General features: G+C 53.0%; 4 protein-coding genes across 4 annotated transcripts in view; 2 read left to right on the top strand and 2 right to left on the bottom strand.

Annotated features, from left to right (window-relative positions):
• Positions 1–6,960: 6,960 nt before the first annotated feature.
• Positions 6,961–10,034, top strand: MAM_00333 (uncharacterized protein; the record flags this gene model as incomplete). The annotated part of the gene is made up of 4 exons (XM_040819132.1): positions 6,961–7,083; positions 7,199–7,825; positions 7,890–8,228; positions 8,274–10,034. 4 exons carry the CDS (start codon positions 6,961–6,963, stop codon positions 10,032–10,034), a joined length of 2,850 nt encoding a protein of 949 aa, XP_040682397.1.
• Positions 10,035–10,802: 768 nt separating this feature from the next.
• Positions 10,803–12,122, bottom strand: MAM_00332 (DUF914 domain membrane protein; the record flags this gene model as incomplete). The annotated part of the gene is made up of 1 exon (XM_040819131.1): positions 10,803–12,122. The coding sequence occupies one exon, from the start codon at positions 12,120–12,122 to the stop codon at positions 10,803–10,805; it is 1,320 nt and encodes a 439-aa protein (XP_040682396.1).
• A 3,228-nt stretch (positions 12,123–15,350) lies between these two features.
• On the top strand, positions 15,351–17,287 carry MAM_00331 (Ser/Thr protein phosphatase family; the record flags this gene model as incomplete). The annotated part of the gene is made up of 2 exons (XM_040819130.1): positions 15,351–15,526; positions 15,649–17,287. The coding sequence occupies 2 exons, from the start codon at positions 15,351–15,353 to the stop codon at positions 17,285–17,287; spliced, it is 1,815 nt and encodes a 604-aa protein (XP_040682395.1).
• A 1,265-nt stretch (positions 17,288–18,552) lies between these two features.
• The window catches only part of MAM_00330 (nonribosomal peptide synthase), a gene marked incomplete at both ends in the record, with an annotated part of 30,967 nt that continues 23,954 nt past the window's right edge, over positions 18,553–25,565 (bottom strand). The window contains one exon of the mRNA XM_040819129.1: positions 18,553–25,542. Within this exon, the coding sequence (XP_040682394.1) occupies positions 18,553–25,542 (6,990 nt within the window). The remainder of the gene's footprint in view (positions 25,543–25,565) is intronic.

Genomic DNA, 25,565 nt, shown 5'->3' with positions numbered 1-25,565 from the left:
TTCAACAAGCTGTATTTTTTAGGCAGATTGCTATTCACTCATTACAGCCACGGACAGCATAGTTATACTATGTACTTCGCATTCACCCCCTTCAACCAGGACCGCCGCGGCGGCTTCATCCTCTTCGGCCAAGTCTGTCCGACACTGCGTTAATATGGGGTGCATTACGGCGTGCCCCCTAAGCCACTCCATACAATACTCGGCCCTTGTGTGCGTGCCACATCCTGGCCTGGTTCTGGGGACTTGGTTGACGTCAACGGTCATGACAGGGCTAAATGGGTTCGCGCTGTCATTAGGCACGTTGTCAGGTCACAACCTCTGAACTCACCAAGGCATACCATCGTCTTTTCAATGTCTTATGTTTTGATGATGGCGAAGATAAAACGCCCCGGCATCAAGCCAATATCTTCCAGCACGGCTTGAACGGACTTCACACCACAACAACCTGAATGGGGGTTCCGTTGTTTCCAGTATCCACACTTTGGTCATGACAAGGCTTCCTAATTATTGGTTGGAACAATCTGTTCAACGTGGCCAGTAAATCGAACTCGTTTCCAGCGCGGCTCTATGCTTGGACGTCTTAACACGCTGTGTTACCCCCTCTCCGGAGCGAGTGCAACATTGCCGGTAGCCTCCTGGCCGCAACTCGGTTGTGCGAGCGCTCACTCGATGGCATTCCAACCTTAAACTCTGTTTCGGGGCAGCGTCGGCAGCGAATGCATGCTAACTGGGCGCCGACAGTCACTGCGAACAACACAAACGGAGGTGCGGGATCCATGGGCCTTTCCTGGGCGGTCCAATGTATAACGCGAACAACATTTCCATGAGGTCATTCCACCCATGGGTTGTCCACCTGATTAGTCTGCACCGTTGATCGGAGCCTGGTCGGAGCCTTTATATACGAGCCGGCCTCCAAAATTAGATTACTTCAAATTGCGCCCGTCCGTCTGCATAGATGACTACAGAATTCAGACTACGGAACATGGGCTTGGGCTACGGAGTGCTGCCTCGGCGAGCTATCTTCAAACTTAGAAGGACGTGCTGTCCTTTGTTGGATCCCCGTCCGCACGTTGTCCTGCGCCCGGACGTCATTGCTGTCTTGGCCCTCGTCCCTCATTCATCCATTCGTCCATTCGCTTCTTCGCCCATCTTTTGTGGCTATTTTCTGTGGGGTTACCAAATTTCGACCCGTTGAAAAGGTCGGTCGCAATCCTGGACCCTCATTCGAGATGCTAATGTTGCTAGCGTATCCTTTCGAGCCATGGATTTGAATGTACGTTTGGCGTCCAGGTGGGATGGCTGGTTGGCCAGAGAGTCGGAATGAGGTGATAAAGTAGCCAAGTTGGCGGTTGTTCTACGTTGGGTCCTCCCGTCCCGCGCGTTGGTTCCCGAAGTTCATGGTCAAAACCCCTACCAGGGCAACCGGGGTCATGAATGAGCGCGCAGAACTGTTGTCTCGATGCATGTTGCGGGTTAACAACGGTTCTAAAATAGGTTCGCCTGCCAATGCCGTTGTGCAGGCGGGGAAAGCAGCAGTGTCTGCTGTGCTGTAAAGCAACTAATCAAGTAGACAGCATGGAGCCGCTGATCCTGCATGTGTATGCAACACAGAGTTGCCACGAGCGTGGGCCATGGCAGTAAGCATTGCCGCGTGGTCTCATTACTTGCAGCAGGCTTTCGATTCCCCGGCCAGCATCACGTATTCAATACTCCGTCACACCAATGATGACAGAACATGGGCCGAGCTTTGGCGACAGGCCAGCTGCTTCATTTATCTTTGCACCAGCAATCAGCCCGCCAAACGTAATCAAAGATCTGCCGAGTCGCGAGGCTTCGCAGTAATGCGCAGGAAGGCTGTGACAGATGGCTGGCGCTCATTTTCATTCCTTTATGAACGATATCACTAGCCGTTAATTGTCTGCAGCTACACAACGCCCCGTGGAAGAGTAGTTGGGCATGACTCTGAGAAACAGAGCTCGGCACAGTTCCGTCAGCAACTTGAAGTTCAAGTTAGAAATCGAGACTTATCCCACCCGCTCGGTCACTTTTTCATTTGTATTGCCGTCGAGTACGAGACGGTGGAGTGTCATGTCGTCCCGGCGTCGGATCACTTGACCTAACCTACGAGGTGTGGCCGAACAAAGGATGCATCTACTCCACACGGGATCAGGTTGTCATGGCCAACTCCACATTCCATTGTGCATGACGATGCAGTGTCTTTGCCCCAGATTGTTTGTGATTCGTCTGGCAGAGCCGCCTTTGAACATGTTGGCCATTCACGAGCAATGGCGTTATTTCGAGAGTTTTCACTGGCTCAGCGGTAGCGGGCTGCCAATAGCAGCCAAGAGACAACTTGGACTGGACGATAGAACGGACAGTATAGCCGAGCGTTTGGCCGATGGGAGGAAGCTTTGTAAAGTTGAGCATTCAGCGAGCGTAGTCTCTGGTGGGCGTTCGTCTTTCTGTAGGGTAGGCCCGGGCATCCTCTGTGTTGTTGCTGTTGCTGTCCAGCAAAAAAGTCTTTGCCAGCCGTAATAAGTGCCGTCGTCAGCTATGGACAGGAGTTGGATGGAATCCGGGGCTGAGCAAACGTGCCGCCGGACTCTGAGGCTCTTGTGCTGTGGTTTTGAGCGAGATCATGCCGGGACATGAGTCTGACACATGACGTTTGAGGAACTTGGAAACCGTGGCTCAAGGGAAGCAACGAGTTACGTGTCCTAAATGTTCCGATATTGATTACTAATTTCTCAGGGGCACTTGGCCGATCTTTTTCACAAGGGACAGATGCAAGCTGTTCAGTATCTGTTTACGTCAAGCACCGAACAATCCACTTCAAGTGTATCAAAATTTACGGACCTACATGCCTGTTTTCCAAACGGCTTCGTGGAGTTGAATCCTGGATTCCGATAAAAGTCGGTCGACAGACAGAGTACGGGGCACACAAGCTTGAATTCGCGGCGACAACAGATGCGTGAGAAGAACACAGGTCCGCACATCTTGGACTGAACGAGTTGGAGGCAATCCCGGACGCAGTGCTTCGTCCACGTCAAACGAGCAATCAAGTCGGTCGTACATGCCGGATTGTCCTGGACTCTGAGAAAACAGGCCACCGACCAGGCGGACGATGCTCCCGACTAGATGAGTAAATATTGAATGAGCGGCCAATGTGGTGGACGAGAAGGCTGTTTGTTACAAGCAGGTGCGCCGGTGTGTCTTGGTAGACTCTGCGGGAGAATGTTTGGCAGAAAGATGGCGACTGGCAGGATATCATGGGAGCTAGACCGCACTCGATCCGTGCCTGTATTGAAAATAAAATAAAACGACTTGTTTAGGTGCAAAAAAAGAAACTAAAGCGTCAAATCCCGAGCTTCTTGGCAGCCCGGCGAAAAACATCTCCAGTTGAAACCGGTCTGGTGCCAGCATTTTCGCAGTCCGAGTCGAGCTGACCCCGGGCCTTTCCGATTCTATCTGACGGTTGGAGTTCAGGACTGGACTTTTCAGCTTTTGGAGAGAGTGCTTTTATGAGAGAGTCCGCGAGTATGCCGACAGCCGCGTGACGATCCCGTTGGCAAAAGTGATGCTAGTTTGCCTTTTCGCCGGGATATGGCTTACCGGACCTAGGTTGGTAGGGGTACCAAGTCCAGTCTGCGAGGCCGTGGCTTCCAACTTTGCGAAATAGCAATAGCACTGTCATTGCAGACGGGGCAAGCGCATTGGGAATGAAGAGGGGATGGCGTTGCACCCCATCGCGGATTGATCGATACGCATATTGAAGAGTGGAGTTGTCTTTGCATGCATTCTTATCTAGCTAGGAGCTTGAGCCCTTTTAAAAGACATGTAGGGGGCTTATGCGAGAAGCCGTTCCGATCTTTACTAGACATAGGTAGTGTAGCTGTCTTTATCAGACCTCAGCTGTTAAGAGCACATATGCCCCAAGAGTGCGAAACTTTACGATCCTCTTTCATTCGAGTCCCTGGATATTAGGTGATGTTCTGCTTAATCGCGAGTATAGTTGGCGTATCTGAGGATACCGATTGACACCGGCCGACATATTCGCGCAGCAAGCATCCCGGAATAGCGATGGCATGAGGCGGAACAAGAACGTCCCCGATTGGTGGAGCGCATCCGATTCGGGGAATGAAACGGGTGCCGGACGGACCGGATCTCCCGCTAGGCCGGGAAGCCACGGTGGTTAGGGGTTGCGCGTTGCGTCAAATGAGGCGTCCTAGTCAGAATCGCAAAAGGTTGGAACATCAACGGGTTGGGCGGGGGAGGAATTTTTGCCGTATCAAAACGGAGATGTCGGCGTTGGAGAAGATGTTGATATTGTGTGGAGTGCTGGGCGCTCCAGCGAGCAAGATGTGATTTCTTTACAAAGGGCTGTCGGTCGACGGGTCTCAATATGCCACGTACGCTGTTTGAAGTTGCGAGGTTGTGGTTACTGGGCATATTATCCAAGGTGACGTTTTCGTGTTACTTCATGTCGTGTCGACCAGACTCAAATTGATTGGCTGTGGTTTATGCGCCGCTGCCTGTGAAATGTTAGGCAACCATCAAGGACAGTCTGGCAATATGGTAACGAAATAGTACCGGCCATTAGCAAAAGAACGAAAATGAGGCGAAGTGCAAGAGCGCTCCACGGGCTGAGTTGGTGTGGACATGTCTGTTTCGAGACAACCACAGCATGTAGGCGACGTATTAAATGATTGCCTGCATGCCTGGCAATCTGTGGCATGATAAATCTACCTGCTAATAAGCATGCACTAATATACCATGGTGTGTTATGGTATTGTATGCGCTAGCCTGGTGCCTTTTCTGATGCAACGCGTTTTTCCTTGCACCGTATATTGGCTGTGAAAAGGAAAGTGGCGTACAATCTTCGGGTATAATCTTGGGGCTGAACAGAGTTCTGGTTCGGGGCCGAGTAGTTGAAACCGGGTCAGCTGGTGATGCTGGATAGAGGAGGACAGGGACTTCTGAGGCTCCGCTCTTGCGATGGTCGTCAAGCAGACCGAGTTATAGCATGAGTCCCTACTTGGCTAGACATCTAGACGCAACGCGCCTCTTATTCCGTACCTGTGTCGCTACGAGGTAGCCGAACAGGACCGATTACGAATCACAATTGCCCGTTGACCCGGGCAGTGTGCATACTGCTGTTTCATTTCCGACAGAGCAAAGGTCAGCAGTGATCAGTCATACGTCACATGGAGAGCTGAGTCCACCACAAAAGGTGATGGCTTACCCGAAGTTTATAGAGCTACTTGGTTGCCGATCTACTTCTATCAAGGTTGCGAATTCCATTTTGGGTGAGACAATAAATACTCATACTCGGCAATGTCAGAGACAACCATGGGTCATACAACAAGGCCACGAATAGGTGAGACGGCCCTACAATGGAGTACTCCGTACTCCGCAGCGTGGCACCGTTTCTTTTTCTCCTGGATGTCTTCGACACAATGATGGCGTGGAGGAAGTACTTGGAGTCAGCAGGGGCATCAGACCAAATCTTTGAGCGGTAAGCACACCTCGCACTCCCGGTTCTTCACACGGATTGAAATGGCCTGGTTGATCGCAAGGCGGCAGCAATACCAGCGGAAGCGAGACCGGTTGGCAACAGATAACGGTGACAAATCGTCGACTTTTGTACTCGTTCCTCCAGGCCGCAGTCAATTTGGCAACGGTAGGGAGGAAGCCCCAGAAAACGCCACATGTGCCTGAGAATTGAGGATTGAGGGGACCTGTCCTGGCTCCCTCGGACCGGTGACGAGCGCCAAGTGGCTGTGGGCCTGTCATGTGCCAACGGCGAGCGAGGACATTGAACCAAGTTCGTGGACCGGGGGGAGGTCGACTTGGACGAATGCCGCCTCGACAAAACCCCCAGGGTCCGGCCAAAAGTCGGTTGTCTCGTGCAAGTTGGACCGAGGCGGTTACTTGGCTCGTTGCTCCTGCTGGCTTCAGCATCACCTGGCAACGGTGTCGTGTCGTGTCGTGTGTCGAAGAACAGTCCGAACCACGATGCTTCGGACAGCCGGGAAATTGAAACATTGAAATTTGAGCGTCGAATCCTGAGTCAGCAAGCCGGCCAGCCCCAGAACCGCGACTGAAACCTGGGCGAGCTTGGCCCTGCACTCCTTCGGCTTGTCGCGGTCGATCCTTCCTCTCCAGATTTTCTCCCACCTGCCCTTGCCCTCCACCTTCCTTCCGCCCGACACCCGCCCACCTTTTTTGCTGGTCATCGCATGTCTCTGCCCCCTTAGGCTCTCAATCCTACATTCATCCACATTCGTGACGTTCCCGCTCGTTGCAACTCTATCTGCTGGGTCTACGTCCTCAACGTCAACGTCCGAGCATCAGCGCGGGTTACTTTGCACGCGTCCTAGTTGCACGCTAGCCCTGGATTGAGCCAGTCATTAACCCCCCCGGCCGATCCAAGTGCGGTGCGACGGATCTCGCTGCATCGTGGTGAAGCTTCTTGCCTCGGTACCCCAGACTATTTCCCAAACGCCCTTGGCACAAACCTTCGGACGCATCAAGAGCCTCGTCACCTGCCTGCGACTGCATCCTCTTCCAGTTGCATTTGGCAAACTTCACCAGCTGTGTTGACATTGGTTACCAGTCTATCCGGGGCCAGCCACTGCAAGAACCGACTAGGCAACCGGGCCAGATCCCAACGCCACCAAGATTCATTTCCCTGGCCGGCGAGAACAAGAGGTTTTCACCCCTGTCATCTTTTTTCTTTTGAGCCACAGGCATCTCCAAGACTGGTTAAGCAACTGCGACTGGGTGCTGTAGAAACGGACAATGCCAAGGTCCGTCTGGGTGCCGAGACAGCCTTGAATCCCGTGGCTTGACGGCAAAGCACGGCAAGTCTGTTGAAGCGGCTGAAAAGGACATTTCCGTCTTGTAAAGCTGCCCGAGTCGAACCTCGCTCTGTTGTGTTATCACCAACAACCCAGTATCATGTACAGGACAACTAGCGAAGGCGCAGCCTCCACTGCTGGAAGTTCATCGAAAAAATGGCGGCTGCCAAGACCTTTGCGATCCAAGAGGAGCAGAGCTTCCAAGGGTGACAACGGAAAGACGGTATGTCGTGGCTCTCCCGACTCCATTGAGAACGCGCGTCTATTGTGAATCGAGTGAAGTTCGGCGGCCACGGAAGCCCGAAACGCCGGAAGGAGCTAACAATTGGTTTTAACAGTCCGGGCCCCATGAATTTGATCCCAATGACTCATCGCCACATCTTCGATCAGATCCTGGCTCCATGCATGCCATGCACGAGATGCAGGAAAATAACTATAAACAATTGCAGATTTTCATACAGCGAATGCGCTCTGCGCCTTCCGGCCCAAGCCATGTCGATGCTGCCTATAGAGAGTTCGAGAAGATCCGGGAACCTTGCGCAACGCTTTGCTATGGTATTTTACAGGACGAGCTAAGACTCGCTCCGGCAATGTCAAGCACCACTGAAACAGCAACTCGGCGGGACTCTTCGCTGGACTCTCCTTGTAGCCCAGGGGCCATCATCTATGACCAAAGAAGCTCTTTCAGCAGCCGCAGCCTTGCCGAGGTGGTTCCTGGGAGTGTCATCAAGCCCGGTCTAGTGAATGAGCTGTGGTTAAATGCCGTCAGAGATTGGAAGGCCTGCCTGGAAATACTGTGCGAAGCCTTCAAAGTCAGCTTGGCCGACACTTATAAGAACTACGAGCGCGATGCAACCCCAGAAATGGTCGATTTGCTTTTCACAAGTAGGAAGTTTCGCCGAGAAGCAGTGCATCGCATGAGGAATGCTAGCGTCACCAGAGTCCTCTCTGCGGATCCTCAATTTGTACGCGATTTCCTGTCAGTCCGCAATACGTTTTTCCCATCATGTTAACCTTGCACCCTACTAGTTCCCCAGATACGAGATCCGTTTTAGAAACTATGAAAGAGTCAAGAAAGAAGTAACTGAAGTTCGGCAGCTTCTCCAATCTGGCGAATCGGGAATTTCACCCTCAAGAGACATTCAGGAATTCTCTATCGCACAACAGGGAGACGTCATGCTTGAGTTTGCAAATATTGGCAGCGAAGCGTCCCACGACGACCCAGTTTTGCGCTTTCGTGTCTCATCTTACATGCTTGCTGAGACATCCCCCATCTTTGCGCGCATGTTCTCCGGGCATGCGAGCAGCATGCAGTTGCACGAAGCCGAAGACATCGTGCCTCATTTGCCGCCCTCTCCTACACCGTTTGTATGTAAGGATGGGTCTGAGGTAACGCTTTATCGTATGCCACAGTATGAAATGAACCGGCATCAATCCCTAGAGATCTTAATGCATGCGGCACATATGCACAACGAATCAGTACCGAGAGAGGTCAGTTTTGAACAGTTCATCGCCATAGCGGACTGTTCTATGAGATACAAGAGTACATCACCATTGGAAATGGTGGTTGAACACAGGTGGCTCCCTCAATGGATGCACCGAGGCGCCGACGACATGCCTGATGGAGTCTTGCTCATCAGTTATGCATTCGGCTCTAGGCAGCTCTTCACTCGAATGTCGAAGAGTGCCATTTTGCACTTGGTGGATGAAAAGGACTTACAAAGCAAGCCTTGGCCGCAGAAAATTAAGGACAAGATTTGGGCAGTTAGATGTGCCAAGTTGGCTCAGGTTTATTCTTGTTGTACTAATGCTATTCAAGAATACATTCGCCCGCCGAATCGAGATTCATCCAGAGGGTTGGAAATCCATCCCCGGATGGAGATGGCGTCAAGCCTGCAGATTCCGGCAGCACCCCCAGCTGAGGCAACCACCTTGACAAGTTCGCCGAGATGCCCCAAGGGAAGTCACGTTTGTGACGCCGCCAATCTCGGCTGGATGATGCTCATTTTTAACCAAATGAACTTGCTGCCGAAAATTCTGCAGCCCGCCATTCTATCTCACATGGCAGAGCCCGAACAAGCGCCGAGGAGCTTAGCCCAGATGGTGGAAACTCTGATGATGATGCCCAGCCCCATGTCACCTGTTCATCGTGGAGTCTGTGACCCAAGTCCGGCCTTCCGCACGGCCATTGCCGACATATACAACAGTGTTACTGGCCTCACGCTCCATGATATTAGTGGAAAGAGCCATGGCTGGGCTTTGTCGAAGCACCGGATGTTGGATCCACAAACAATTCAAGCAACAGGCCTGAGCCGCATGGCAGCCAGCGATGATAATTACTCAGTGGCTACTGAATTCCCCAACTCCATCCGCCTCCAGGTGCTCAGTGAGATTGACGATCTCACAGACCTACATGCCGCGGCTCAGATCAACAGGGGCTTCTACGAAACATATCGAGCCCATGAATTGAAATTGATGCGTAATTGTCTTCGTGCAGACCGGTTTAGAACACCGAGAGGCGAAAAACCTGAAGACAAGGTTCGAACGGAGGAGTCAGAGAAGATCAAGAGGCAGAGACCTACTGAAGAAGCAGACGCTGTTACGATTAGTACAGACTACGATGATCTTTCAGACGAGAGTGATGAAGACGATCTAGAGGGGATTGAGGGAGCAAAGACGTCTCCTAAAAGCATCGCACTCTCAAGCCCGCCTCTAATCACTGAACCGCCTTCATGCGCAGAAGATGAAAGTCGCTCCTCTGAAGATGCTGCCTCGCCGACCACCCCGCGACAAGTAATTCTGGACAGCCCGTTGCCTTCTCCGTGCTCGCCAACGAAACCGGATCAAACAGCAGTCACCGTTGATATCGAAGAACCGCCAACACCAATGACTGACGAAGAGGCACGGAGAATTTTGTGGCCTGACACCATAATAGCAGAATCATCGACCCCATTTAGCCTTCCACCTCCTGGGATGAAAGCAATACGCGAAAAGTTCCGGGCAGGCAATCGTCTTTTCGCCGAGGCATTGGAAGATAAGACGCTGGTCATTACTGGAGACAAGCAGTTACGAAGCGAGTTGGATCAAAGAATTGGTCTGTTGAAGAAGGTCCAAGACAACAGGCGGAATAGTTGGGGGAATATTGCATCTGGCGGCTGTGGATCGGAAGCCTAGATGTCCCAGTTTCTTGTTGGTCTTCACACGGCCCTTGTTCGATGCTGCAGTCAGGAAGTGCATTCGTCTTGGTCCATGTTGCGCCATCTGCATACATGCTGTTCTGTTTGTAGAATTCTCACGTGTTAAGATATGCTGGACTCTTAGCGTCTGAGGTGTTTGGCGGTTGGAATAATTATACCCATATGGCGAGGAGTTACGATGGCATGTTACCATTTGACGTTGTGAAGTTTCGATAGGATACTCATATTGAGAATGTCAAACATGAGCGATTTGTGTTTTGGATGAATTCTGTTTCCGCGGCTGTGTATGTGAAGATCCTCCCAATCCATGCACATATAAATGCATCTCAGGTTGTGGAAATCCAAATGATACCCCTGAATGGCTAACAGGCTGCTTATTTGGCATGTAACCCTCCTGCAGCCTCGACATAGTCTCCTCGCCCCGCTGTGTAGTGATGATGCACGTCCAGAGCTGGCTATAGCCTCGCATCTCAAGTCTCCGCGGCCAGGGGGGGAATGGTTCTCGGAGTGTTCCATGATCTCTCACTACGTAAATCCACGTCTGCAAAGGGAGCTGGTGAGTGAGCACGGGGACCAATTACAAGTTGGTGTTTTCAAGAGTTGAATAGTTCTATTGTCTTTATTTGTATAGGTGTATTGAAGCATGCCCAGGTACTCAACATGACTGTACCCCTGGAGCTAGAGGCGCGCGGCATCTATGCTCACCAAAGCTTTAGCCTTGACCTTGATCAAAACAAGTGCTATTCTAGATCTTCTTGCCAAAAATGGCGTGAATCCTGGCACTTATCAGGGTGTTTGTGGCAGCCGGCGTCCCATACTCGGCCTCAACGGACGCCATGCGCGCGGCGTTGATGGCCCTAAGCTTGGCGGTGCCGATTCCCGCGACACCATCCTCCTGGTTGTCCCCCAGCCAGGGCTTCTTGGAGTCACCCAAGACACTGCCCGAGAGAAAGTAGATAGTCAGGCCGATGATGATACACACAAAGGCAATGGGATACAAGAAGTGGATGCTCAGTCCGAAGACGTGGATGCCGATAATGACGCCCCAAAAATTGGCAGTCAGGAGCGAGATGTCGAAAAAGGCGGCGCTTCCCATGCGGAGAATGAGTGGCGCAAGCGTGTAGAAGAGCGTGAGGCAGAGGGTGTAGCCGGCTAGGTAGCCTCCGACTCTTCCGCTCCAGGCCGAGCCGGCAATGGTGTCGCGATCAAAGATGGCAGCTTGGGTCCCGTTGATAATCATGCCCCAGAGGCCCATGAATGCCAGGACGTGATGCATGGGGGCTTTGGAAACTAGCCACTCCTCGAGAACGTTACTAGTGCCGTAGAGTGTGGCGCCCAGCAGGCCAAACAAATCACCTTTAAGTCTTGATTCGCCGCCAGAAACACCGCTATCTCTCTGAACAATGTAATCGGACCCAAGCAAGATGCCCATGCCTCCGCAGCAGACCAAGATACCGATGACTTGGAACGGCTTGTAGCGGACCTTGAGGAGCACGAATGAGATAATGACCACACACACAATTGACCAAAAGTTTAACAGCTGCGCAGACAAAATGTTGGTGTACGCGTATGCCAAAACAGTAAAGTAATTCCCTTCAACGTCGAGAAACGCCATGATGAGGTACTTCCACCCATCGTGGTATGCAACATATCCCCAAGCTCGGGGACCATCTCGGAGGAAGAAAATGCCATTGAAGATGATGGCAAGGAACACATAATTAAAGAGTGTCTGGAATGCGGGTGCGTTGAATTTCTCCCGTTGCAGAAAGGTGGTAAATGTGTTGGTGGCCGTAATACACAACGCCAGAATCTGCCCTATGGCAACGACGATCCAGAAATCGGCTGTAGCCAGGTAGCTCCACCAGTGAACTGATTTCGACTCAAGGAGGTACAGACCCTGGGTGGCCTCGGCGGTCTCGAAGGAGGTCTCGCTGTCTGGAGCCGCTCTAGAGCCCCGGTCAGAGGAGTCAAGGCCGTCGTGGCCGGACGAGACCCCGGCAGAGTGAGTGGTAAGGCCGCTCTTGTTGGAAACCATACCCTCCGGTTGGTCGTTGGCGATGGTCATGATCGTTGATGCGTGAGTTGGTTCTTCTCCACCGGGATCCTTAGGATTGACTAGTGGTAGCCGTGGTCGAGTTTCTCTGAGAAAAGGTTCAAGATGTGTTGAAAAATGCCAGCATAGCCCATCTACAATGTCGATGGCAGGTCTATGAGACCAGTAAACTAAGTCTTTCTTCGTCTCCAGTTTGCAGCAAGCGCAAAGACTTCAAGTCGCCTGCAGGGTGTACTATTGCGATGGCCGGCACATACGATGGTGCGCCGCGGTCAAGGCAGACTGAGTGATGCCGCACGCGAGGGGTGACATAGCCCTCAAGGCAGCGGATCAGGTGTGTAGACGGGGTCATCAAACAAGCGCAGGAGCGTATAATAATGTCGGGGGCAGTAAGTGAAGTAGGGTAAAAGCGTTGACACGAAGGCAATGGTGGCGACGATGAAAAGATTGACTTTGCGGTTTCGCGGCGGGGGGGAAGAAGAAGGGGAAAAAAAAACCTGCACATGATCACGGCAGGAGCTGAGCGGGGCAGAGGACCGAGGGTGGATGGTACCTGCCCAAACTGCACAGGTGCATCACATTTGGCCAAGGAAGAACATCACCGTATCTCTGCGTCCTCCCGGACTTCTATTCTTGACATGGCCAACATGATCGAGCCCTTCCGAGTGCCTAACACAATTTGGTTTGCCGATTCAGTCCCTTGAAGAATCCTCCAGCCCGAAATGCGTCTGTCTACACTAAACAAGCAACAACGAACTTTTCATCTAACAAGCAGTCTCTGTCAATCTGTGGTTGCTATTGCGTTCAATGCGTTGAAATCTGCACAGAGTGTCTCGGGGCGCCCATGATTCTTCCAGTTTGATCCCTCTGCAACATGTCCCATGTGGAATGTGAAGCCATTGTGCCTTGTCTTCACAACATCTCACTAGATCATGGTCTCCAACATCTCACTAGATCATGGTCTCTCTCAACGAGAACAAACATTCCCACCGACACGCGTGGGAACCCGTGAGATTTCCTGGATGCACTTGACTGCTTGGCTGGCAGCTGAGTGACAACATCCACAGCCATCAGTCTGCGTCCAAGCTTATTCACGCAACTACCATCAACTCTTAGTCTCGGGGCTTTTGTATCAAGAACCAGGTCGAATGCCAGCCATGGCTGCCTTGATGGTCTTCACAATCATCACATTGGTTGACGTGCCTGAAGTTGGTCCCCGGGATAGTTCTAAGGCTTCATCGTCAGTGATGCAAGAGATTCAGCAAAAAAGCACATTATCTACAACATGCTTACGAGGCATAGGTCCAACTTGATTTGCTCCGGCACCATTTTCTCCGTTCTGTGTGACCGGAGACTCTCGATCCCGAATGAACGACATCTCCTTGACGAGCAAGTCGTAACACTCTTCCTCCGATCTTGCCGTTACTGCAGTCTTGCCAGGGTTCACTTCAGAAGATCAGCGCCGATGTTCCTTCAGGCCAGAAATAGGAACCTCTGAGGAAGATACGGCCCCTCAGCAACCCCTTCAATCGAGGTTCAAAAATGGCCTCGACTGCCTACGACGTAAAGAATTGGCTCACCTTCGTTCGTCGACATGGCGTGCGGTGACTGAAAGTGTCAAGTCGAATCACTTGCCTCCGGTAGCCTGTCCGAGGATTTGGGCTGTACATGTCTTTCTTTGTGCTCTTCTCAGGCCTACCCGTCCGTCAAACTGCTACTCTTGAGTCAGTAGGGGCAGCTACAAGGCGGGGTTTGCGCAGCAATGCTGGAAAGTATGACCGTCGTTGGGTTTCAGCAAAAAAGGTCGGCATTGGCGGAGAGTGGCTGGGCTCCAGCTAAGCAGACAAAGTGTCTCGCGGCAGTTTCTTTCATTGTGGAAAGCCTTATGGAAGCACTCACTTATACATAAGCTTCTGGCAAGCCACCGAGTGTGCTGGGATAAAGTGGTCCGTGGATCTACTGGTATTCCGTCACGTCGACGTGTATTACCTACCTAGGTAGTTACCATAGGACCCTGACCCGTGGCGTTCCACCTCGTCGTATTTCGTACCGGACAAGACTCGATCAGCGTGGGGCTGTCAAGATGCAAGGATGCTGGCGCCACGAACAATCTCTTACTATGACTTCTCGGCATTTTTGCAGTTGGATTGCAGGTAAACCCTACTACTAGTTTGAAATTGTCTAGTTACCAGTGGAACGGGTCACCAAATTGAAAAATGTCGACGTTGATTGATATCGGGACGGTTTGGCGAGGCCCGCCTCAAATCGTGGGTTAGCCTCCTCATGAATCGAGGTCATACATTCATGAATCCGACGCATGCGGAACTTGCTATGTTTTCGTTCAAAGGCGGATATCGCATCGATCGGGTTCCATGCGCAGAACTACATCTTGTTCGCTTTTGTTTATTCGGCGTCGCTGAGCTGTGGCTCTTCTTCACATTACAAATAATTCCCTTTTCAAGGAGCTCACTCTGAAACGCGTCATCTTTCAGCTTCATCGTGGAAGATACAAGGTAATCACACCCCATTGCCTGCCGTCGCATGGATTTATCATTTGAGGCTGCTTGCTCTTCATGGTCACCTTGCGTCTCCAAAAAAGGGATGTGATGCACAGCTTAGCCCCTCGAAAGGGCCGCCACATCCCAGCAAGAAAAACAACAACCATTTGTCAGCGGCACGAGAAGAGCTTTTGCAATCTTCTGACACCTATCCCGTAAGCTGTGTGGCTTGCTAGTCATTCTTGTCGCCCGCGTTTGGGTTCTCACGCTGGCCAATTTCGCACTGCTCTAGTGAGCTGGATATCAGCACGCAGGTATGGCGTGTTTCCATGTTCATCATCATGTCATGTTCGGTTCCAGCCTTTGAGGACCGAAAATAGTTGGTATCCGGCCGAGTCATGTCGTGTATCTCAGCCCGGCAGCAGCAGCCTATGGCCCGTGTGCTTGCATCCGATATTGGCAGTCATGGACTCATGGGAAAAGGGAAGACAAAAGGGTTCTCTCAGGCCATTCAGGGTCGGTTCCATGCGAGCAGGATGGAGAGGCTGGCATATGACGGCTTGACTCATGCCAAAACAGTCATTTCCGGTTTCTGTATAGGGTAGGGTCTGCGGGGCTTGTAAGTTGTGGCTCTTTCGCGCCGGCCTCGCTCCTCCCTCCTCGCACAACCACTATTGTCACCTTCATCTTCACACGCTCGTGGCCCATGAGCACAACTCATTGACCGATCAATAACGCCGCGATGGCGATAAGCTGGACTCTCGGCGTCACCATCGCCTTCGCCAGTGGTTTTGCTCATGGCGCGCAGCCAGGAGCTGTGCAGCCCGTCGCCGCCCCCATGCGTGATTTGACTTGGGGACAGCTCAACTTTCTGCACACCACCGACACACACGGCTGGCTGAGTGGCCATCTATTAGAGTGAGCGTTTACCGCCCCTTCTGTTTCCCCTTTCCCTCTTTTTTCCCTTTTGTCCCCTTTCTTTTTATAAAAAATACAGTTCTCTGGGCCACGGTAAAGCATATGCTAACTAACAGACCAAGACCCCAATACTCTGCCGACTGGGGCGACTACATTTCCTTTGCCCAACACATGAAGAAGCGCGCCCATGATACCGGAAGCGATCTGCTGCTCGTCGATACAGGTGACCGAGTAGAAGGCAATGGCTTGTACGACGCATCAAACCCCAAGGGTCTATTCTACTACGACCTTTGGGCGGAACAGCATGTCGACTTAATCTGCGTCGGCAACCACGAGCTGTACCAGGCTAGTACCGCCGACTACGAGGCAAACACGACCGTCCCAATATTCGGCGATAAATATGTGGCTTCTAATGTTGACTTGATTGACCGGGAGACGGGCAAGCGGAAGCCACTGGCACAGCGGTACCGCAAGTTTAAAACAGAGAACCGAGGACTCGACATTGTAGCGTTTGGCTTCCTGTTTGACTTTCAAGGGAATGCAAACAATACGGCAGTGCAGCCTGTTGCGGAGACCATCAAGGAGAAATGGTTCCAAGAAGCTATTCGAGAGAAACCAGACCTTTTCGTCGTGGCTGGCCATGTGGGCTTGCGCATGCCAGAGTTCCGCACCATTTTCACGGCTCTGCGAAAGCAGAATTGGCACACTCCAATTGTATTTTTCGGGGGCCACGCTCATGTGCGGGATGCCCTGAGCTATGACTCGCAAGCATTTGCCATGGCTTCGGGACGATATTTTGAAACTATTGGCTTCATGTCCATTGGTGGCATACAAAAGAAATCAAGCGACCACGTCTCCGCCGCAGCATCATTCAATTTCAACCGCAAGTACATGGACACGAATCTTCTTGGCATGTACTACCATACCGGGCTCAACGACACAACATTCCCCACCGACGACGGTAGGCGTGTATCCGAACACATTGCACGCGCACGCAAAGCATTGGATCTGGACCACCGCTACGGTTGCGCCCCCCAAGATCTGTGGACAAATCGTGCCCGGTACCCCAGCAATGAGAGCATCTACTCTTGGATTCAAGACCAAGTGCTGCCCGACGTTGTTGCAAACAAGAAGCGCAAAGACAAGCCCCGTCTTGCCATTCTGAACACGGGAGGGATCCGATTCGACATTTTCAAAGGCCCCTTCACCCGCGACTCGACATACATTGTCTCTCCATTCACAAGCGGCTTCAACTACGTTCCTGACGTGCCCTACAAGATTGCCAGCAAGGTCCTGACGATTCTGAACAGCGCAGATAAGATCTTGGGCACACATGGCGCTGAAACCAAGTTCATGGCGATTCCAGAAATGATGTTCACCTCCGGCCAGGCCCAATCACCGGCGCCCACAAAGCAGGAGGAGGAGAGCAAGAGACTTGAACTGCGCAGTGCAAAGCCAGCTTTGATTAGAGGCTACACCACAAAGGATGATATTGGTACAGATGGCGATGATACCGTCCACGAAGCCATTCCGTTCTATGCCATTCCCAATTGCATACAGTCACGGATCAATTTCCCCGAAAAAGGGGACCCCGAGACGGTCGACTTGGTTTATATAGATTTTATTCAGCCGTGGATCATGCCGGCATTGAAGTTTGCAGGCGGCGACTACAGCAGTGATGATGCCAGGGTCTACATGGACGGCACGCTGACTTACAAGCTCAGCGAATGGATCAGTAAGAACTGGCAGGGCGATTGTTGATGCATTGTCCTTTTAATATACCATGGATATGTAGCCTCAAGTTTGATGTAGAGCTGCTCGTGAGCGAGGGGAGCCAGTCGTTACAAGCCACCTCTGTCATGCCGTGCAGGCTGAGGTCGTATGAGCCCCTCGTCTCCCCCACATCGTAAGTTACCACCGTCTTCTGCCGTGGCGACAGGCAAGATGAGCTTGGAGATGAATTCCTTTTTGGGCATCCCACGTTCCCTCTCGGGCGACTTGGAGGGCTTGGGCTTGGGGTACGGGAAAGTACCAGCTGTAATGCATTTAATGGGCATTAGGTAGCATTAATGTTTATTCTCTCCAAGTTTTTCTAGCTAAGTCTGCCTCATAATAATGCCTCTTATTTTACCAAGATATATAACTAGCTCTACTTTCCCTCTTAATAATTTAGAGGGGTGTTAGAGACTTGACGCTTATTGTAGTAATTAGAGGTGTGTAGAGCGCACTTGCTCTTAATTTAACTTGATATAATAGCATACTTATAGTATAGTAGCTACTAAATTAGCTATAAGCTAGCCTCTAGTAAGTATATATATGTAAAGGAAAAATTTTCTTTAAAATAAAAAGAGATTTAAAGATTAATATAGTTATTACTAATATAAATCTAGAGTTAAAGAGCTTAATTTAATAAATATATTAATAGTTTTAAAAAAGAGCTTCTATATTAATTGCGCTATTATAAGTGTAACAATAATAGGGGGCTAATTATATTGTAGCGCGGCACGTTATAACTCACTCTACTTTTCCCTGTAACACAGCTCTCGGCTGCCGGCCGCCCCACTGGGTCTTGTCCGGCTCCGGATCCCCGAGGCGGTCCGATGGATGGAATGATACGGCGGGTTCACAGCGCCTTTTTTTCACTTTTTCTGTAAGAAAACAAACGACAAAGGTGGCGGCCGAGTTGAGCGAACGGCATATACGTGGCAGACTTTGCAAAGGGGCAGATGTAGTGCCTGACATCGAGGCCGTCTGCGTCTTGTCTGTCTGTCTGTCTGCCTGTCTGCGCGAGCTAATATGTACATGTAAATCGTCAATCGATCGACGGGCGAAAAAGGACCGGCCCAACGAAAAACGGAGCCATTCGTTCCTTCAGTGACCATCTATTGAGACACGACTTGAGAAAACACTCGATCTAGACGCCAGAATGAAATGACAAAAGGGATGCACCGCAACAAAGGAAACTACACTTCACCGGCGGGTCCACGTCGCTTTTGCGTGCAACCCGCGCGCGCGCCAATTCACCTTCACCGCCGGCCAGCCATGTGAAGCAGGAGCTCGCACCACGAGGGGTTCTCGAAGACGTCTTCGATCCGGAGCTGGTAGCCCCGCCGTTGCATGTGAGCGGCCAGTTGGGCGGCGTTGCTGGCGTCGCCGCCCAGCTCGAACAGGGTCTCGGTCGATGCGTCGCCGGGGACGGTCTGCAGTCCCAGCGCGTCTCTCCAGGCCGCGCCGAGAGCGGCCCTCAGTTCGGCAGGGCACCCGTCGAGCGCTGCCGTGCGCTCGTCCGACGGGGGAGCGGCGGCGGGTTCGGGGTCGGGGTCGGCCGGCAGGGGCAGCGAGGCCGGCAGGCGCCGAATGTCGCGCGGCGGCATGATTCTCGTGTCCATTGCGCTGTAGAACTGGACAATGGTGTCGGCCAGCTCGGACGCGAGCCGCTGCGCCAGCTCGTCCGTGACGACCTTGTCCGTGAAGCTAAAGTCTATCTGAGTGCTGTCTGCGCCCGGCGTAGAGGTGATGTACACTTGGACGCTGTCGATGTCGCCCGTCGACAGGTCGGCGCCGTCAAAGTCGACGAGGGACTCGTCCGCGGGACGGTCTTCGTAGTTCTGGTGCACGATGACTGAGCTGAAAAAGGCCCATCGGGGCCAGCTCGTGCAGTTGCGGATGATGTCCCGGCAGCCCATCGTCTCGAATGGTATGCTGGCCACCTGCTGGGCGTTGACCGCGGCAACGAGGTCTCTGGCACACCAGTCCTCCTGGAAAACCACGCGGCAGGGGACAATGTTCACGCAAGGACCGAAGATGTCCTGCGTGCCCGGCTGGTTGCGGCCGTGGGTGAGGCTGCCGAACACAACATCGCCGGTGGCCGAGTGTCTCGCCAGGACGTACGACCACGCGGCCTTCAGGACGGTTGCAAAGGTAAAGTCGTCGGACTGCAGGTCGCACGCTGCTATGGTCTTGACGACGTTGGGGCCCAGCGCGTATCCGAGACGGTGTGTGGTCTCGTGCTTGATGGCTGTGCAGGTGCTTCCCTGGAGCATGTTGCGCCAGTACTCGGTCGCCCTTTGCTCATCGAGGAGTGACAGCGTGTGCATGTAATGCGAAAAGCTCGTCTGCTTGCCGTCGGGAGGCGCTGAAGCATACGCCGCTTCAAAGGCAGCCCACATCTTGGCGAGCGCCGTGCCGTCATACTGGGCGTGGGAGAGCCGTATTACAATGCGATACTTTTGTTCTCGCGTCTGGTGAATGACGGAAATCTTTGCAAGTGGTGCTCCGAACTGAAGATGGCACAGTAAGTCTTGCTTCTTCAATCTCAACGTGTATTCGTCCAAGTTTTCCGTGGCGGTCGCAAACATGCCGATATCCGCGTCCACACGCGCGAGCACAGCTTGCAAGAATGTATCTTTGTACGCGAAAAAGACGGTTCTCATCATTTCAAGACGTCCAACGAGAGTAGCGCAAGCGCGCTGCAGACGTTCAGGATCGAAATCTCCGTCACGGTCCAACGTGTGGTAATACACCGCGCTCCGGGCCGCCGTGTAAGTTGTCAGCAGATACCGGGCCTGCTGGTCAGTAACAGGAAAGATGTCCTGCACATCATCCGTGGCGATGCCATGTTCAGTCAAGATCTGCTCGACTTGCGGTCGGCTGCCAGGCGGCAAAAGGGAAAATCGGCGATACTCGCCTGGGTGTGCACCCGAGTCTGCGTTTAAACTCTTGAGGTGAGAAGCCATCCGGGACAGCTTGGGACTCGTGAGAATGTCGGCAACAGCTAGGTGGAAACCCTCGTCTCGGGCTCGCTGAGCGAGCTTCATGGCCTGAATGGAGTCACCGCCAACATGAAGGAAGCTGTCATCTGCACTGATCGTTTCGGGGTCGATGCTGAGGATGTCAGCCCAAAGTCTCTGCAGGCACAGCTCCGTCGGAGAAGTTGGCGGCCTGCGTTCTGCCCGTGGCCCAGTCGACGTCATCAGCTCTGACAGAGTCAGTTTCGCTCCCATTTCGCGGAGCTGCTTGCGGTCCAACTTGCCGGTGGCGGAGAGCGGCAGCTGGTCCACCACGATGTAGGCCGAGGGGATCATGTATCCAGGAACCCTGGCGGCAAGGCAATCGTTGAGACCTGATGTCAGTACGTTCATCCTTGATTTGAGGTCACCGGGCTGTCCGGATGACTGTATAAACGCGGCCAGCATGGCCTTGTCACTATCCCGAGGCTTTATCACCTCCGCCGCAAGCTGGAATTCCGACTGGCATTGGGCGTTGAGGGTCGAGGCAAGGTTGTGTTCCACATCGCCGACTTCCAGGCGCTGACCGTTGATTTTGACTTGGCCGTCTTTCCGCCCGACAAACGTCAGACTACCGTCGGGGTTATACTGGACGAGATCGCCGGTTCTGTACACACGCCCCTTGCGGCCTTGGTGGCCAGGCCCGCCGCGCAGCAGCCAGGGGGGACTCTCAATAAAGGCGTCCGCGGTCTTTGCGGCGTCGCCGAGATATCCAGGTCCAACGATGGGCCCTTCCAATACCAGTTCCCCAACCATTCCGACTGGTGCGAGTTTGAGATGATTTGAAGGATCCACGACCCAAGTACACAGACCGAGTCCGCGACCAATGCTGGCTGCTGAAGACGGGGCAGTCCCGTCCAGCTCGGCCAATGTAGCCTTGACTGTGCATTCCGCCGGACCGTACATGTTGAGCACGCGGGCATGCTTTGACCATTTGGAGGCTTGGTGGTTGGTGAGTGCCTCACCAGCGAAGACGACAGTTTTGAGGCAGGTCAAGTCTGATGGCCGCAGCGTACTGGCGACAGAGGGCGTAATGTCTATGAAGTTCGCGTTGTACTCCAGGATTGAGCCGGTAATATCGTCGAAAGCTGCCTGCTGCGAGGGTATGCAAAGACAGCCACCTGCAGCCATAGTGTGGATGAAGTTAGACCAGCTAATGTCAAAAGCGTATTTTGCCAGGTCGTATACGCGGGAAGACCTGCTGAAGCCCGTAACCGCTTGTTGGTGATGGATGGCGCTGCTAAAGTTAGAATGGGTGATAACTGCGCCCTTTGGAACGCCGGTGCTACCCGACGTAAAGACAAGATACAGCTTGTTCCACGGCTCTATCCGAGGAAGCGGCTGCAGCGGAGGCTCGTCGAACTCTTCTTGGCATCCTTCGCCCAAGACCATGACTGCTCCGTCAGTCAACGCCTCCGCGAGCTCTCGGCTCAAGGGAGACGACAGGACCAGCGACGGCTTGACTTGTTGCACAATACTGCGTAGTCGCTCTCGAGGCAACGTGGCGTCTAGAGCGACCGACGCGCCGCCGGCTTTCATGACAGCCAACATTGCTACGGGCGTCCAGCGAGACTTTTCAAAGCAGATAGGCACTATAACATCAGGACCAACACCTAGACCAATAAGGCGGCACGCAACCTGCGTGGCGATAGAGTCGAGTTGCTGATATGTCCAGTTCCCGTCCCACGCGCAGACTGCCGGAGAATCGGGATGCTTGGAGGCGTTCTCGGCTATCAACTCATGAACGGCGTGATGGACAGCATCGGGAACGACAGCATTCCATTCCCAAATCTTCCTCAACTCCCCGGCGCTGACCGTGTCAATATCGGAGATCTTGCGCTGAGACATTCCCGGATCGCACAGTTGACGCAGAATCAGATCAAATTGCGCCGCGAGCCTCTCCACTTGAAGCTTGTCGATGACTTGAGAGTCGAAACGGAAGCGCAGCAGCACGCCAGTGTTCTCGAGATCGCACTCAATCGTGATAGCATGTGTGTCGAACCCGGCAAATGAGTCATCGACAACGTCGTCCGCACACACGTCCTCCTCGTCTTCGTCTCTGAAGAGGAAGCTTGTGGACTTGCCGGGTTCCTCGACGGGGTGAATGAGCAACAACGTTTGGAAATCGCAAGCTTGCTTGGCCGATGCGTTGATCCTTCGAATACGCTGCAAGCCCGTTTGTTCAAATGCCGTCATGTCGACGACCTGGGCCTGTATCTGCTGCAAAAACTGATGGACGGTATTTTCTCCGTCAAGGGTCACCCTGATTGGTACTGTGGCAATCGTCGGGCCCGTCATGTTCTCGACCCCGGGTACCGGAGCTTGTCGACCTGTGACTGTCGCACCAAAGAGCGATTCAGAAGCGTCAGAGTGCACTGCTATAAGGATCGATAGTGCAGCGCGAATAGCAGTCGACGCCGTCGTGTCCGTCTTTGGCCACGCCAGATCCTGGATGTGATGCGAAACACCAGCGTCTGAGCGTGGCTGGTACACCGGCGAAGGCAGTGATGGGAATGCTTGAGCTTGGATTTGGTCAAACTGCGACGTCCAGAACCCGGTGGCACCATCGTCATCGACGTCGCCAATAAACCTGACGAATTCTTGAAACGCCGGTGGTGTCTGCAGGACTGCTCCGTTGTATGCCATTTCCAGTCTCTCAAGAACTAGTGGCATTGACCATCCGTCGTACAAGGCATGGTGTACGGTCCAAACGAAGCAATGCTGGTCATGAGAGTCTTTGGTAATCGCATACCGCATCAGAGGCTTGCCCAAGCCCATAGCCAGCTTCTTGTCCCTTTCTTCACAGAGAATGCCGGTGGAACACTCTAGCCAAGTTGCCGGCTCCTCCGCCACTACCACCTGAACTAATCCTTGGGTATCGAGGTCGACGATCCGTGTTCGCAGAATGGGCGTGGTGGCAATGACTTGCTCCCAGGCGCGCTTGAGGCGAGGAATATCGACTGTAGCTTTGAGCTGCAAGACATTTTGAGCCACATAGTCACCGGAGCGTCTCAGCGTCAGAGCCAAGAGGCCTTCCTGTAAGGGTGTGCAGGGGAAGGCGTCTTCAATAAGTGACGGGCCAACGTCGCACAGCCGGGCAATCCGAGTCCGCGTCTCTAATGCGTCTAGCTTGCCGGAAAGCAAGGAAAACGGCAGCACAGCTTCATGCTCCTGGCCAAACGAGTTGCGGATAGTCTTGGCGAGATCACTGAGGCATGGGTGACGAAAGATGTCGGTGACGGTCATGGAAAGGCCACCATCACGCGCCAACCCTGTAAGCCTCATGGCGCCGATCGAATCCCCTCCAATGCGCAGGAAGCTATCTTCTGCGCTAATCATCTCGCGAGGAATACCGAGTACAGCAGCCCAAAGCCCTTGAAGCTGAATCTCTTTTGGTGTCGCCGGTGCTCGCCTTGTCGCCTGGGATGGGCCATGAGCCATGAGCTCGACCCTTGTGAGCTTCTCAGCCATGGCGCGGAGTTCTCTTCGATCCGTCTTGCCCGAGGGCGTCATCGGGATGCTGGCCAAAAGCATGTATGCAGACGGTATCATGTAAGCAGGCACCTGAGCGGCAAGTCTGTCAGCCAGGCCGGCGATAATCTTGTCCAGGCCTGCGGACGTATCTTCCACGCCCAAGAAAGCCACAAGGGCACGCCTTTCGCTGTCTCGAGGCTTGACCACGTCCACAACCACTCGAATATCGCAGTCATAGTTAATATTACAGCTGACGTAGTGTTCGATATCGCCAAGCTCTAGCCGTTGGCCGTTAATCTTGACTTGGCTATCCTTGCGGCCAATAAAGGTCAGGCTGCCATCAGGTTGGTAGCGCACGAGATCACCAGTCCTATACAAGCGCCCCTGCCGTCCGGGACGGGCTGCGGAGCCACGGAGCAGCCAAGAAGGATTTTGAATAAAAGATGCTGCTGTTCGCTCCTCATCATCGAGATAACCAGGGCCAACGAGCGGACCTTCGAGGAACAGCTCGCCAATGCTTCCCACAGGGGCAAGAGAATCACCCGCAGTGCTCACGACCCACGTATTAACACCGAAACCACGACCGATGCTAGACACGTCAACGCGATCTGGGTCGATGGTCGCTACTGTTGTTGTTGGCGTACACTCGCATGGGCCGTATGAGTTCTTGACGTTCACCATGCTGGCCCACGACTTGGCCAGCTCAGGCGAAAGCACTTCACCACCAAGAATCAGCGTATCCAAGCGCTTGATGGCGCTGGCCGGCAGAAGTTGGGCTGCTGAGGGAGTCATCTCCGCGTGGGTGACACCGAATCTCTCCAGAGAGCCCGCCAAGTCATCCTGGCGTTCAGAATTTGATGGAATACATAGGCAGGCACCGCATTCGAGAGCACTGAGCACATTTTGCCAAGACGTGTCAAAGGTATACGATGCGAAATCATAGACTCGCGCACCGGCCTTGAAGTTATGTGCGCCGTGTTGATGACGGAGAGAGCTGGCAAAATTTGAGTGATTGATCGTGACGCCCTTTGGAGTCCCAGTACTGCCAGACGTGAACACGACGTATAGCGTATTGGAGGGAGTCACGCTAGAAAGTCTTGTGGCCGTAGCAGGCGGTGTTTCCAGGTCGGCTACATTGGCCTCGTCAACCACGAAGACAAGTCCCGTGGTGAGACGATTCACAAGAACCTGGCTGGTTGATGAAGAAAGAAGTATCGTCGGTTTGACCTGCTGCATAATGATGCGTAGACGCTCCTCAGGCAGGGCAGTGTCCAGAGCCACGCATGTGCCGCCGGCCTTCATAACGCCAAGCATTGCTATGGGCACCCAACGACTCTTTTCGAAGCAGAGGGGAACAATCTTCTCAGGGCCGACGCCAAGCTTCACCAATTTATAGGCAAGTTGTGTGGAAAGAGTATCCAACTGCTGGTACGTCCAGTCGCCATCCCAGGCACAGATGGCTGGAGCGTTAGGGAACTTATGCGCTGTGTTGGATATCAAATCGTGTACAAGTGCTTCCACCTTTTCGGGAACGACGGAGTTCCAGTCCCAGATCTGCTCCAGATCTCCTTGGCTGACCATGTCAATTGCATTGAGCGTGGTTGGCTCTGTCTTTCCGTCAACGATTGACATGATGATGGTTCTTAAGAGCGACATGACGCGTTTGGCTTGTTCGCTTGTCAGGCAAGACAGGCGGTAGTCGAGAGAGAATGCCACTTGAGTCGTGCCGTAGCTGATGTCAAAGGAAATATCAAACTGCGGTGTAATGAGCATAACAG

The sequence above is a fragment of the Metarhizium album genome (genome assembly GCF_000804445.1).
Source record: "Metarhizium album ARSEF 1941 chromosome Unknown scaffold_1, whole genome shotgun sequence".
In the NCBI taxonomy this organism is placed as follows: Eukaryota; Fungi; Ascomycota; class Sordariomycetes; order Hypocreales; family Clavicipitaceae; genus Metarhizium; species Metarhizium album.
This window is presented reverse-complemented; position numbering and strand designations above follow the sequence as displayed.